Here is a 13,909-nt window from a genome sequence, read left to right on the forward strand (position 1 = left end):
GCTGTGCTCAGTGAGGAGTCCGCTTAGGATTCTCTGTCTCTCCTTCTCCCTCTTCCCCACCCCCTGCTTGCACACATAAATAAATAAAATATTTAAAAAATTATCTGTGCTTTTTTGTTGGTGAAACAGGGATGTTAATAACATCTGCCTTGCAGGATTAAGATAATAATTAAATCAGGTACTGCCAAATACCCAACCCAAGTGGAATCTGAGGAACGTAGGGGAAAAAGTGGTATGAACTAGAAGGAAGATAAAAAAGTTCTGTGAGTGAGAGCTCAGAGGATGGAGGGCTAGCTTCTCCTCAAGGAAAAGCAGAGAAACTCTGCCCAAATGTTTGATGTGTTCAGGATGTGTTTGATGTGTTCATCAAATGTAGATGTTTGAAGATGGGTGCTTTGGCTGGAAAATTGTGTGACCACAGAGGGCAGGGAATTAGTCTGCTCCCCAACATAGGTGTTTGCTTCCTGCATCTCTTCCAGCTCCCCAAAGATCCTTCCCAACGTTTAATACAGAAGTCCACATTTTCCTAAGACAATTTTCTAAAAATTCCAAAGAAGCTTTCAAAGTCTGTGAGTGTGATGCAGGGTCATAATCCTGGACACTTCTCTCCAGTATGCTATAGCGTTCCCTCACTTTCCTCCCAGGGAGCGATGCCATCCACCCTGCGGACCTCACACAGCAAGAACTGAAGAGTGGGGGCACCCTAAACTGTGTGGTTGCTGGGATAGGATGGGAGCTGCTAAGTTAGAGATCTGGGCTCAGGATAGAAACAAAGACCAGAAACCAAGCAGATGGTCACCCAAGGTGCCACCAGAAAGATGCAAAAGTGAGAGTCGCTGGGCTGAGCACCCTCCTCTAGCCTAAAAGCAGGAGGGATTGGAAACAAATGCATGTGTAACTCTATGTCTTGCAAATCCAAGTCACAGCTCTTAGGAGACCATCAGATATAACACACAACAAGGGAAAAAAAAAAAAAACCGAGGACCAGGGAGGTGCTAGGAACATGCCACAGAACATAGATGGGAAGAACAATGTCTTCTAAACGGCATAAACGATCTAGTTAAAGCCTTGAGACACGGCCTGCCCCTGAGAAGTATTTACTCAGGATGTCAGAGAAACAGTCGAAAAGGCATTGAAACGGGCATGGATGAGGAAGGGGAGCTGGGAGGGGGCTTGTCTCATGTGGTTTCGGGTGCTTTACAGTTCCCTGTTCTAGCCCCATTCCGAGATTTGGCTGCAAAGTTTTCCCCAGTTGAAGATGGTTAAGAAAAACCATATTCTAAGAGAAATCACGCATATCCAGCCAACTTACTGGTTTACTCACTACATCTAGTGCATAACCTTATTTAGTGCACATAACAATCCCATGAAGAAAGCATAAATATTACCCCTACCTTGCAAATGAGAAAAACGAGTTACAGAGAAGTTTGGGGATTTGCCCAAAATAATCTGATAAATTACAATGGCAGGAGTCAAACTTAATCTCATTTCAGCCCCTGGGCTCTTAACTGCTATGTATTAACGAGCCTGTCTTACGCTGTTCAGTTATTCTAATTGGCAGCTCTATGCAGCTGGCACGTAGTAATTTTTCTTTCCCTAAAGACTGTAGTTTGGTAACCGAAACCTTTTGAAAGATGGTGTCTATGGAAGAATAAGTATTTTAAAAGTGAAGACACCCAAAATTCATAAATTAAAGTCCATCAGATAAAATAAAATAAAGGTGGAAAGTCAATCTGTAGACCTTGAATTAGTTCCAACTCTAACCAGCTAGGTGATCTTGGACAAGTCACCCAAACAGGTCTGGACCTGTTTTCTCACCTGTGAAAGAAAGAATCTGTCTGGGGCCCTGATCTTATTCTCAGTCTGTGATTCTGAGTTGGTGGTGTGAGAGAGGAGAGAAAAAGAAAAAAAAATCACATCTCCCCTCAAGGAGCAGAATTCATCCATTCCAGGCATTTGATTTTAGTGCGTGCATCTGGGCGGTCAAAACTGTGCGCGACACTCATTTCTAGACTGTCAAAATCATTCGTTGTCTTAGTTCTTCTTGCCCTTTTCTTGCTCGTAAGCCAGGATCCATTTAGTAAAATGTGTTCCATGAGAGGCCGATGAAAGTTCCGTGTTCCTTCCCTCACCACAGGCCGGCCTCTGCCACTCACATGGGCCTGATTACAAACCTCAGGGTGCTGTGTGGACCAGGAAAGGAGACAAAGGTTAAGCTATTCTTACGGAATCTGGAATATAAAAGCTAGAGGGCAATTAAAAAAAAATCTAAAAGGCTTCTGAAACTTCAGCTGAGAATTTTGAGAAAATCCCAACTCACAGATGGTTTTTCCTTTGATGTTGCCAGCTAAAGGAGAAAGGATAAATGTTAACCACGAGGGTAGGAGACATATTTGTCAGAGAAGGAAAAAATCCCCATCGATCTACATCCATCTCTGTGAACAGCTTCACTTTTAGTTTATTTACAGGGATCTCTGATTTCAACAGATCTTTTCTTTCCATGTTATAAAAATATCCAGGGTGTGTGTGTATGTGTACGGACGTGCACGCAGGTTTAAGAGACATACATGTTCTTAGATTTGGGGATTCAGGAACAGATTCTGGTAGCTTGTCATTCAGAAAGCACCAGCACCAGACCTTAGACAATGGGTGCTTCCAGAAAGTCTTGAGAATAACGAACGCTATTGACCTTGTCCCGAAGTGCCCGGGTCATCCTGTCCTGCGGCCTTGAACTCAGGTATCTCTTGTAAACTAGGACTTCAAATACACTGCCAAACACAAGAAACTACTTTGTCAGCAGAACATCTTGATTCTTTCTAAATTTCCCGAATCCCCTCAGACAAGTGCCTCATCCAGAAACAGATGTTCTGCACAAGAAAATGTCAAAAAGTAGTAGCTTGACCAAAACAGCTCCACACACTTCACTACTGATAATAAGCACTTACAGAGCAGAGCACTTTACGTTTTTCAACTACTTTACTGCATGCTGATTCTCCTCTGACTTTAAGAGGGTAGTTCCAACATTATTGTAGAATGTAGAGTTGTGGGGAGCTGAGTGAGATTTTTCCAGATGAGCTAGGTGTTGCTTGAGAAGTGTCTGGGGAAGCAGTCAGATAGGAGAAGGCAGAACGTGTAAACTATAGACATGTGACCTTAGCCTCGTTTGCTCTTCATGGAGCCACTGTGATGATCGAACACCTACTGCCCAAAGTATTCAAAGATTGCCTGGGTGAACCCTTTCAACCCTGGAACATTTCTTCTTTGAAGGAGAAACTGGGACAGGCCAAGTTATTGTTATCTGCACATGGCAACGGAATAGAAGGCATTGTGAAGAAATGCCCTGTCTGGACTTTTCCAGGAGCACTCTGGTCAGAGTGAATCAACCCGGTAACATGCACATGAGTGGGTTGAGGACACATGCGTCCTGTGAGTAAGTTGGCTACACCTTCAGATTTTCCAGGAAAGACACAGTTTCTAATGCCTGCAGCGGAGGCAAGCTCCATGACCTCATGTAGGTGGAAGTTACAATCACGGTGCGCTATTGCCTGGCATGGATCCGTGCAGTCCCCACACTGCTTTGAGAATTGCTGGGACTCCAGGATCTATTCAGGTGGTAGATGAAGACTGTTTAAATACATAAAGGACTAGAAATCCTGATTCACCCTTCTCATTCCAGCCTCAAGGATGGAAACTCTTAAACTGCTACGGCAAAGGGGGAGTTTCATTCTGGGCAGCATTGGGAAGGGCATGAGTGGGCCATCTTCCCATTGGAAAGAAAAAAGTGACCTAGTGTGAAAGCAGTCAATGGAACCCCATCCCCAAGGCCAGGCATGTCTGTGTCCTTACCTCCCATTTCCCTGCCTGCCCTCCAGGAGCTTACGCTCTTGAGATTAACTGTAAACAAAGTACAAAAATCACAGGCTGTTAGAATCCATGATCTTTGAACCTAAATTACCCTTGAATTTATAAGAAACTGAAACCATCTTTTCCTTTCATGGAATCCACCAAAATTGGAGTCACATTCCACTGCCCATACATGTGTATTTTTGACAAACTGAAAGTTTATTTTGAATGTATCACAACTATCTTTTTTTTTTTTTTAAGAAATATGGGGTTCTTAATTTAGTCCTTTGAGATCCAAAGTGGCTGGAAGAAAATTGCCCATTTTTAAGTGATTGCTGCTTTCAAGCTACATCCAGAAGTTAGTTCCCTGGCCTTCCTGTGGGATTGGGATAAGATGCAAAATTCAAATAGAAGTACAATCTTTCCTCAAAATGCATGGCATACAAATTAAGGGCAATAAAGTAGTGAGGCTGGAAGCAGGGGAGAGGATCATAGAATTGACTTGTCACCATTACAAGTATGGTTGATGAGGCCAGGAGAGGCACCTGACGGAGGACTCACCCTCTGCTACTTAGCAGAGGCCAAGGTTATAGCTCAGGACACCTGCACTCCCCACCCAGGACCCTTCCCATGTGTTATAGCCTTTTATACTTGCATCTGAAAATTCTGTGTTCTGGGGCGCCTGGGTGGCTCAGTGGGTTAAGCCACTGTCTTCGGCTCAGGTCATGATCTCAGAGTCCTGGGATCGAGCCCCACATCGGGCTCTCTGCTCAGCAGGGAGCCTGCTTCCCTCTCTCTCTCTCTCTGCCTGCCTCTCTGCCTACTTGTGATTTCTCTCTGTCAAATAAATAAATAAAATCCTTTAAAAAAAATTCTGTGTTCTACAGGGCACTTGGGTGGCTCAGTCGGTTAAGCACCTGACTCTTGGTTTTGGCTCAGGTCATGATCTCAGGGTCCTGAGATCAAGTCTTGTGTTGGGTTCCTAAGATTCTCTCTCTCTCCCTCTGCTTCTCCCCGACCCCATGCACATGTGTGCTTTCTCCTTCTCTTAAGAAAACAAAAAAAGTAAAAATTCTGTGTTCTGCAAATAATGGCAAGGAAAAGAGAAATATAAGACAGGAGTCCTATTGACTAAGGAGAGATTTAAGGGTCTCTCAACTAATCCCAAATTGTGAGCCTGGGTTTTATGTGTTCTCTGCACTGGAGTGGAGATTTGGGGCTGTCCTTCCGTCCTGGGGTTGTGGGGGAGGTGGGATGTAGTGGGCAGGGTGACTGGCCGTGCGCTAGCGCAGCAGGGCCTCCCCTCCACCACCAGAAGTAAAGTAGCAGAGTAAGGATCTGCACCCCAGCAGGCTTCCAGCCCCTGGCATGGTGCAAAACCTTCAGTAGACTAGAGAAAACCGGCAGGCTCTTTGAGAGGCTGTTCCTGGCAGTGAAGGGATATGAAGAGTGTGGGAGAAAGGGAACCGGAGACAAGCCCCTCAGGTCAGAACCGTGTGTGAACAGTGCGCCCTGCCTCGCCACACCTGCTGTCAAATCACTTCACAGTAAGATGAAGATGCTCCTGACTCCCTACCAGGTAAAAGCAGTCTCCACCGTGTCCTTAAGGACATTAATAAGAAGTGCTTTTGCATAACGGAGCCCAGTTAATTGTAGAAAAAGCACTAGATCAATGGGTAGTGCTTTTCTATTTAATAATAATAAAATTCAGTAATAACAATAAGCGTGACCTTGGTTTGATCCTGTTCAAACAACCCAACTGCAAAAAGGCCATTGAGGATATTGGGATGCTCACCAGATGTTTACTAATACTAAAGACTTATTCATTTTTAAGTATGATTTTGGTTTTTAATGTCTCTTAATGTTTAGTAAAAATTAACATCTATTAATGTTTTGGAAAAAGTTGGTATATTTTTAGGGCGCCTGGGTGGCTCAGTGGGTTAGGCCGTTGCCTTCGGCTCAGGTCATGATCTCAGGGTCCTGGGATCGAGTCCCGCGTGGGAGCCTGTTTCCCCCTCTCTCTCTCTGCCTGCCTCTCTGTCTACTTGTGATTTCTCTCTGTCAAATAAATAAATAAAATCCTTAAAAAAAAAAGTTGGTATATTTTTAGAGGAGATATCTACTGAAAGAATGATGGCTGAAACCGTAAAAATACTGTACTATCTGACACATCCATCTTCATTATTTAAAAAGACAAGATCATGATGAGGAATGATGAAAATAAATAAGTTTTATCAAAGACCTTGGCACCTACTTGAGATTTAAATGATTTCCTGACTACCCATGAAGAGGGAAAGAAGAATGGAAGGAAATTAATTCTTTAATAGGGGGTACAGCATCTCTCCGAAACAAGAAAAATTTCCTCATTTACAAATGAGGAAATGAAGCTCAGAGAGGTTTAGTGATTTTCTCCAGTTCACACAGCTAGGGAGTAATAGAGGAAGAGTTACGAGCGCCCTGTTCTTTCTGCTCCACCTCCCTGCTGATGTTAAGGCTGGGGATAGACTGTGACCTTGCCTGGGTTTTCTTAAGTATTCCTAAAACGTGTAATCTTAAGAGTTACTTCCTCAGGTAGTAGAAAACAGGCTTTCATTGTCTTTCTCCTCTGGGTGACTCAGCCTTGAAAATATAGTGCAGGCTCAATGTTATCTGGGACCTGAATGGGGGCTTTAAAGGAAGAAAGAGATAGGAACCTGCTATCTTCTGGCCTCCAGCCATAGTCTGGTTCCTGTTACTAAGGATTGATCCGGACTGAACTAATTAAAGTTTAGTTCCTTTGCTTTCTGGCCAAGAGGACAGACAAAAGCTGGAACCCTGAGCCACAGAAACATTAGCCCAGTCCCTAGATAATCAGCTGTTCCCGATTAGTGGCTTGTCTTTGCTAAGGAAGGAAAAAATTAGATAACTTTCAAGGATCTTCCCAAACTTAAGATTCTGGGATCCACAAGTATTGTGAATTGAGAATGTGTTTCAACATGGCCCAGACAGAAGGAAGACTAGGAAGAGACCCTCTTCAGAACAGGGGATGAAATCCACGGGAGAAGCTGGGACAGTAACTTTAGGAGACGGAGCCGAAGTGATGGTTCCAGGAGCTCACCAAGAGCTCCAGGCCCCCTTCCACCAGAAACAAAAGGACTCACCTGTTTAACAAGATTTTCCTAAGGCCTCCTCTCCACCTTCCTCCCCCTCCCAACCAGACTCCCGCTCCCTGGGGAGTCTGTTTTGGAAAAGACTCTCTCTCCCCATTATAGCCTCTAATAGCCCTGCTGATGTCCTTCCCTGACCCTCTCCAAGCAGAAGAAACACGAAGCCAAACTGGGAGCAGCCCTGTCTTCTTCACTCGTTATAAGCTTATTTATGCATTCTTCTGACAAAATATTTATTAAGTGCCTACTATGTGCCAAGTACGGACTGTCTATTTAGTAAATAAATTCTTTAGGTGAAGGGGTGGGGGGTGGGGAGAATATCTTTCCGCTGAGCAAATCCCTTCCATCTTCACAGACAGGAGTGGAGGGAATTGACGAGTCCCAAGGAAACAACATACAGAATGTGCTGCACGGAGGTTAACTGATGAGAAATTCTAAGTTCCCTCCTTGCTTGCCTCAGACAGATAATGCAGAGCAGATGAAGAGGGGCCAACAGCCACCAAGCTCGCTGGGCCCTTTCCCTTCCTTGACTCTGCACAGGCTCCTGGGGGAGTTGGCCCCTTGGAATGCCTTCTTCCTCCCGGCTCTTCTCCCATAGACCTGGCAAACTTTCCTTCCTGAGGCTTCATTCATGAGCCTGGGTTACGTACCGTTTATTGTAATTTCTTGCAAAGTTTCCTGACCACCAAAAGTTCTCTGGGCCCCCACCCCAACTCCTCCCACTCCTCTGCTTTTCTACACTCCATGCTTTTACTCCTTCGCAGTGGATCTCAACACCATGGACTCATTTCTTGCTAGCAGTCTCCCCAACAGGGCTTCCGGCAAGTTCCTTGAGAGCAGGGTCAGGGTCTTTGATCTCTATGTCTAAGGCAAGTATGGAGCTTTGAAAGGCAATCTAGAGAAATGATGAATATTGTCTCATCAATAAGAATCCAAGTCTTTCTGAGTGACTCACCATGCCTCAATTTTACTAAATAGTTCCTTTACTTTGTTAACATAATAAAGTTTCATTGGAATATAGGGGATTATATCAGAAGACTCTCTATGAGCTACAGCAAGCTTTAGATTCACACTTATTCCCCGAAAGCACGACCCTAAATTGAGCTAGTCACTGCCAGTCTCTCTGTAGGCTTCTTTGGTCACCTTTCACCTATTTTCACTGAGCTGTGACTTGTTCAAGTTCATTGCTACTTTTTTCCTCCACAGTTGGCCCAAGGATGTGTTCATACCTTTGAAAAATCAGTATTTACTTAACCCCACAGACCCAGGAACCTGGCCCACTCAGCAAGGTGCCTCCATGTGGCTTAACAACCTTAAACAATTAGTTGGTCAGTGGCCCTGCTTATTAAGTGGTTTTCTACTCTAAATTACCCTCACATCGACCTATGTATAAATTGGAAGAGGAGGAAAAAATGGAATGTCTAGTGAAAATAATAATAAATTAAAAAAACCAGAATGTCACCTTCCTCATTAACTTTCCACAGTTCCTGAAATTCCCAGCATTGCCACGAACTTGAGATGACCAGATGCTCTCATGTGGACTGAAAACATTTCACCACGAGCAGCTTTATAACCTTCAACAGAAATCAGAGCTACCGCAGACACCCACAGAGGTACAGGGCTTGTGACACTTCATTACCATCCCAGGGGGAACTCTCTGTCAGTAGCTAAGTTTTCATTCCTCTCTTATTCTCCTTTTTAGGTTAGTAGAGACTATGAACTTGGTGACAGGACTTGTCAGCACTGAAAGAGAACAATTATATTAATCACCCTGACTGCTTTATATTACACTAATGACTTTTTTGGGAATCGTCCCAATAACACTTTTTATTTTGGAATTTTTTGTCTTTTTTGGAAGAGCCATGTTTACTTTAAACTTAAACTTGTTCAGAGAAGTTTATTTCAGAGAACCTAGAAATAAAATGCATCTTCAGAAGAAGCCTAACATTCAAAGTTGAAGACTGTGGGTGAAAAATATGAACTTGAATGGACTCAGCTTTTTAATTTTTCCAAGGACAGTCACATTGCCACCAACACAGCACTGGTTTCAATATGCCTTGAGGCAGAAGTCTGGGGTGGTGGCCACTTGTTGCTTGTATGTTTGGATTACTGGTCTCTCTGAATATATAAAACTGTGTGAGGTCCCCTTTGGGTTTTCATAAGCAATAGTCTTAAGATCTAAAGAAAGAAAGAACAGTTCCTATGATTATGTCAAAGTTGACTCTGGCTTAATGCTTCTCTACACATCGAACAAGGACTGTTTTCTAGGACTGGCTCTCCTGGCACATGGAGTAAATTTTGTTTTCTTGTAAATCATCATTAGAATCCTAGAGTAGGTCGCTTCTGCCACTGCCATGATTTCAGCACAGGGTTGGGTTCTGGATGAGTTTTCATTAACTGACTCTTTTCTGCTCCTAAACTTTTAGGGAGAAATTCATTTGGATAAATTTCCCTTTAATTGCATCTCTTGCAAGCTGCTGATTTAAACTGTGTCTTAAACATATTTAAGCTACGGCAGTGTGGAAGAGAAAGTGAGAGACAGTCAGTCCAACTCTCATTGATTAAATGAGAACAGAGAATCCTGGGGAAGTGAAAGAACCTGCTCCTGGGTCCAAATTTAGATAATGACAAAACTGAATCTGCTTCTTACTCCTTTGCCTGTCCTCTCTCCACAACAATCCATCACAACATGTGAATCTGGCTTTTGTAAACTGGATTTTATGTCCAATGCAACTCTTTGGTAGAGCTTTCCATTATAGACAGATTCATTTTGTAAGCATATACTTATCCTAATCTATGCTATACGGCTCTTCAAACATCTTTATCTAAGTAAGCACTGAGGTCCACCTCTGTTCCTCCTGTAGTGTAGAGATAAGGGGAGAGAGGGCCACTGGCAAGGTGGGAAATGAGAGACAGAGAGGAGACCAGGGTTCAAGCATCATGCTTGAACGAATAGGATAAACAGATAGTCTAGAGTTTTCTCTAGAAAAATCAGGATAGTCTCAGATTTTTCCCTGAATGTGCGCTGACAGTTCCACAGTTCCACAATCCCATTGCTCCAAAACACTCCTCTCAGGCAGCATTTTAATTGGAATGAAGATTCTATTTGCAGTGGAAATAGAACATGAAAAAAATTAATAAGAAACCCAAATTGCAAGATTCTACCACAAGCCAGTAAATTAAAATCTTCAAGCAATCGAGGCAAAAAATGCTTGCTCCTTGCTCACCCTAAAGAATTTCACACGAACACTAGTTTTATCGTGGCGCGTAAGATTTCACTGCGCACTGAAAGGTAACAAAAAGCAATTCAGGGTTATGGCTGATCGTGAATCAGTAAGAGGAGTCAGATCTGAGCTTCTGAGAGGCAGGAGAGATCACAAACAGCCCACTGAACACAACCTTCTTAGGCAAACACTGCCAATGGCTTTAGGGATGGAGTTGGGTTGCACAAGGGTCACTTTATTTCCTTTAAATGGTGAAAACTCAAACCACGTGTAATCAACTCCATTCTTAGGAAATAAGATCCCCACTTCCCTGCATCAGGTAGGGTTGTTGGGTTGTTAGCCTGGGTACTTAGGATTCCTTCCAGAATATCGTCTAGCTTAACGGATAACCAGAGAATCTCAAAGGTGTTTTCCCTTGTATTTAAAAGGAGAGTACTAGCCAGTAAATAACCTCTGTGTCCCAGGGGCTTTCTTCTCTCCAGGAATCCAGCTACTACCATCTAATGGGATCAAGACACAAAGAACAATGAGAAAACCCCTCTCCTCATTGCAAACCGGCCTCCCTTTCTCAATCCACGTGCATCAAGTAATAAAGGCCTACATTTACACAGTTCTACGCTGTGCCAGACTGTGTGCTGGGAGTTTAAGATCCATTAATTCATTCAGTCCTAATAACCAGGCCCTGAGGTAGATGCTCCCGGCATCTCTGTTTCACAGAGAAGAAAACTGAAAGACAGAGAGAGTAAATACATCACCCAACCCCACAACATAGTAAGTAGTAGAGTCAGGATTCAAAGGCAGGCAGTACGATGTTGGAATCCGTTTTCTTAATCATGCACTCGTTAACCTTGACCAGGCACCCATGGCTTCAGTATCTCCCTGGAGGAAATGAGATCTGGATACGAAATGGTGCATGAGACAGCCCGTGTTGGATCTGCCTCCCCCAGCTCAGGTCCTACAAGTGTCAGTGCTGTCGGCAGAGAGGAGACAAGCCCCATCAACAATCACACACCTGTTCCAGAACAAACGGCACAGCTCTCCATCACCCCTGGATATCCACCCACCCTGCCCCTCAGCAAAGATTCTGGTCATCTCTATCTCTTAAGCCAAAATAACTTGGTTCTCACCTTTCCAGGCATGAGTGGGGCAAAGCCGCAAGTCCTTTGCACATTTTGGCAAGTGGCTTAGCTCCTCAGTTTTGAGCACAAATTCTAAACAGCAGAGCAAGACTCTGAAAACTTCCCAAGTGTCTGGAACAGCTTCTCCCTCTGAGGAATATATAGAGGCTTTTTGCCAGCCCTCTCTGCTCCCTGGACCAATCCAGACCTTAGAGGAAATCGCAGGCTGGGACGCAGCAGCAGCAGCAGCTGTGGGAGCTGCAGGCCGGACTCCTGTCTCTGCAGCCTTAGGCTTCCGTCTGCTCCGGGAAGATGCTCATTCTGCCCGGGCAGGGCAGGTCCCTCCTGCATGGGTCATTCATGTTTTAACGTGTAAACGTAAGCAGCTACAGAGCAGCATGCCTTGGGCTGTCCCAGATCTGTCAAAACCATAACCTGCTAGGACGGCAAAGCCCCGCAGATCAGTTAGCACAACTGGGTGTCACAGTGCTGGAGGTGAGATTCAGAAAAGGCCGGGGGATGTGTGCTGAGTCCCGCTGCCCGGCTCTCAGCAGGATGCTGGGAATTCAAGGAAAGGTACTGCCTGCTCCCAAGACCCCCAAACATCCTATTAATACTGTGCAAGTGAGTGATGGAGGCAGGCTCAAGACGTGTGAGCGCTTTCAAGGGCCACCAGAGAAGATTTGGGGGAGGAAGTAAACCCCGAGATGAGAGATGTAGGAGACAAAATACCCTGCGGCATTCTATCCACGAGATGCCCCCAAGTTCCCCTAATTCCGTAATTGGTCTTGGGATTATTCTCTACTTTGATAATGACGTCAGATAATTCCTGGGACCCTGCCCCCGTCACCCATCCTTGGCCAGGTTTATCTTGCCTGCCTCTTCCACTTTCCCCTGTCTTTTATCACTCCAGGATTATTTCTACCCAAAATGACCTCATTTGCAGTTCATCCTATCAGGACCCAAGGGGTTAATAAATTAATATGTAAATGCGGATGCCTAAGGGGTAGGCATGAGTCCAAGCTAAAAATAAATAGCAACCACATCATCTGTAAGGAAAGCTCTAAATTTAGAACTAAAGATGATTCTCATAATGTTCCCCATTGTCTGAAATTATTTGTTTTAAATTGTTGATTGGGGCCCGTCCCTGGCTTGTAAAGTCAATACAGTGTATTATGATCTGATGTTTTAAATTAAATAGATTATAATAGACATAGATGCAGGTGCATCACATGAAGAAAGTTAAATACTATTTTCTGAAACTTTTGCTTTCATTATCAATATGGGTGTGTGAACAAGGTCATTAGATTAACTGTATTTCTTACTATGATTTATAATTAAAGCAGTTTGAAGACCACAGCTCTCTACCATATATTTTATTTACGAGGAGCCCTGTCATAGTCACCTTTGCAACACTAGTACCGAGAACAAAGGCAGCATGTCGACGCAAACAGTGCTTGAGCTAAGTGCAGTTGTCCAAGTTCTGCCGTTCGCCAGCTGCGTAAACACCAGCAAACCAGCTCATGGGAGTGACGGACACTCAGTTGACCACTGGGTCTCAAGTTAGGAAAGTAAAACTAGCCGAGGAGACTCCTTGGGCCAGAACCTAAATTACAGTTTGATATTTAAGGATCCCTGAGGAGAGAATAAAGTGAAAAAAAAATTAATGTAAGGCAATGGAGGGTGATGTCTTGGCCAGGGCTGAAGGTCGAAGCATCAAAGCTGGTTTCTGACCAGTCTAGAAGTTTGTATGATGCATGAATGGACTATTAAAGAATAGAAACTATCTCAGCCATACTAAAAAGTGGCTACAAGCCAACATGTGAAAGATGTGAAATGCAATAGAAATAAATATGAATCCAGCATCTGTTTTGTTTTTAAAACCTTCATAAGGATGGAATAGCCTAAGAGCATGTAAAAGAGTCTACTCATGGTCTGAGGCAGGGTTCTGCAGAGAAACATAGCTCTTATCTGCACATACGTAAAGAGAAATTTATTATAAAGAATCGGCTCATGCAGTTTTGGAAGCTCAGCAGTCCTGAGATCTGTGGTCGGCAAGTTGTGGGTCCAGGAGAGCCAATGGCGCGCGGTGCTACCGGGAAGCAGAACTGTGGTGCTGGTTCCAGTCTGAGTCCAAGTCTGAGGGCAAGAGAGCACCCAGAGCCCAGGGAGGACAGTCAGGCAGGAAGAGAGCGTGAGTCCTCCCTTCCTCAGCCTTGTTGTCCTTGTCCAGCCTTTACTGGATTGGATGAGCCACACACACCCTGGGGAGGAAGGGGTTGACGCCTCTGTGGGTTCAAAGGTTAATCTCATCCAAACCCACCTTCACAGATGCACCCAGAATCCTGGTTCACCAAATACCTGGGCACGGAATTAACCATCATGCTCAAGTAAAATAAACTTGACGTTCTTTCTAAAATAAATGAAAATATTTTTTTTTCTCTTTGCCCTCCCAAACATCTCTCAAAATGATGGTAAATTTATGAAAAGTGTAGAAAGCTATAATAGCACAGAGAAAGGAAACACAGGTCATCACGTTTGGAGTAGTTTCCATCTCTTTATAGAAGGTGGGAAGGCG

At 44.0% G+C, this 13,909-nt stretch overlaps 1 protein-coding gene across 1 annotated transcript in view; it reads right to left on the bottom strand.

The window, feature by feature from the left end:
• The window catches only part of RGS5 (regulator of G protein signaling 5), a 50,457-nt gene extending 38,971 nt beyond the window's left edge, over nucleotides 1-11,486 (bottom strand). Inside the window, exon 1 of the mRNA XM_044266768.1 lies at nucleotides 11,341-11,486. Coding sequence (XP_044122703.1) covers nucleotides 11,341-11,384 — 44 coding nt within the window. The 5' untranslated portion in view covers nucleotides 11,385-11,486. The remainder of the gene's footprint in view (nucleotides 1-11,340) is intronic.
• Between the last annotated feature and the right edge of the window lie 2,423 nt (nucleotides 11,487-13,909).

This window comes from Neovison vison, chromosome 10, assembly GCF_020171115.1.
Source record: "Neovison vison isolate M4711 chromosome 10, ASM_NN_V1, whole genome shotgun sequence".
Lineage (NCBI taxonomy): Eukaryota > Metazoa > Chordata > Mammalia > Carnivora > Mustelidae > Neogale > Neogale vison.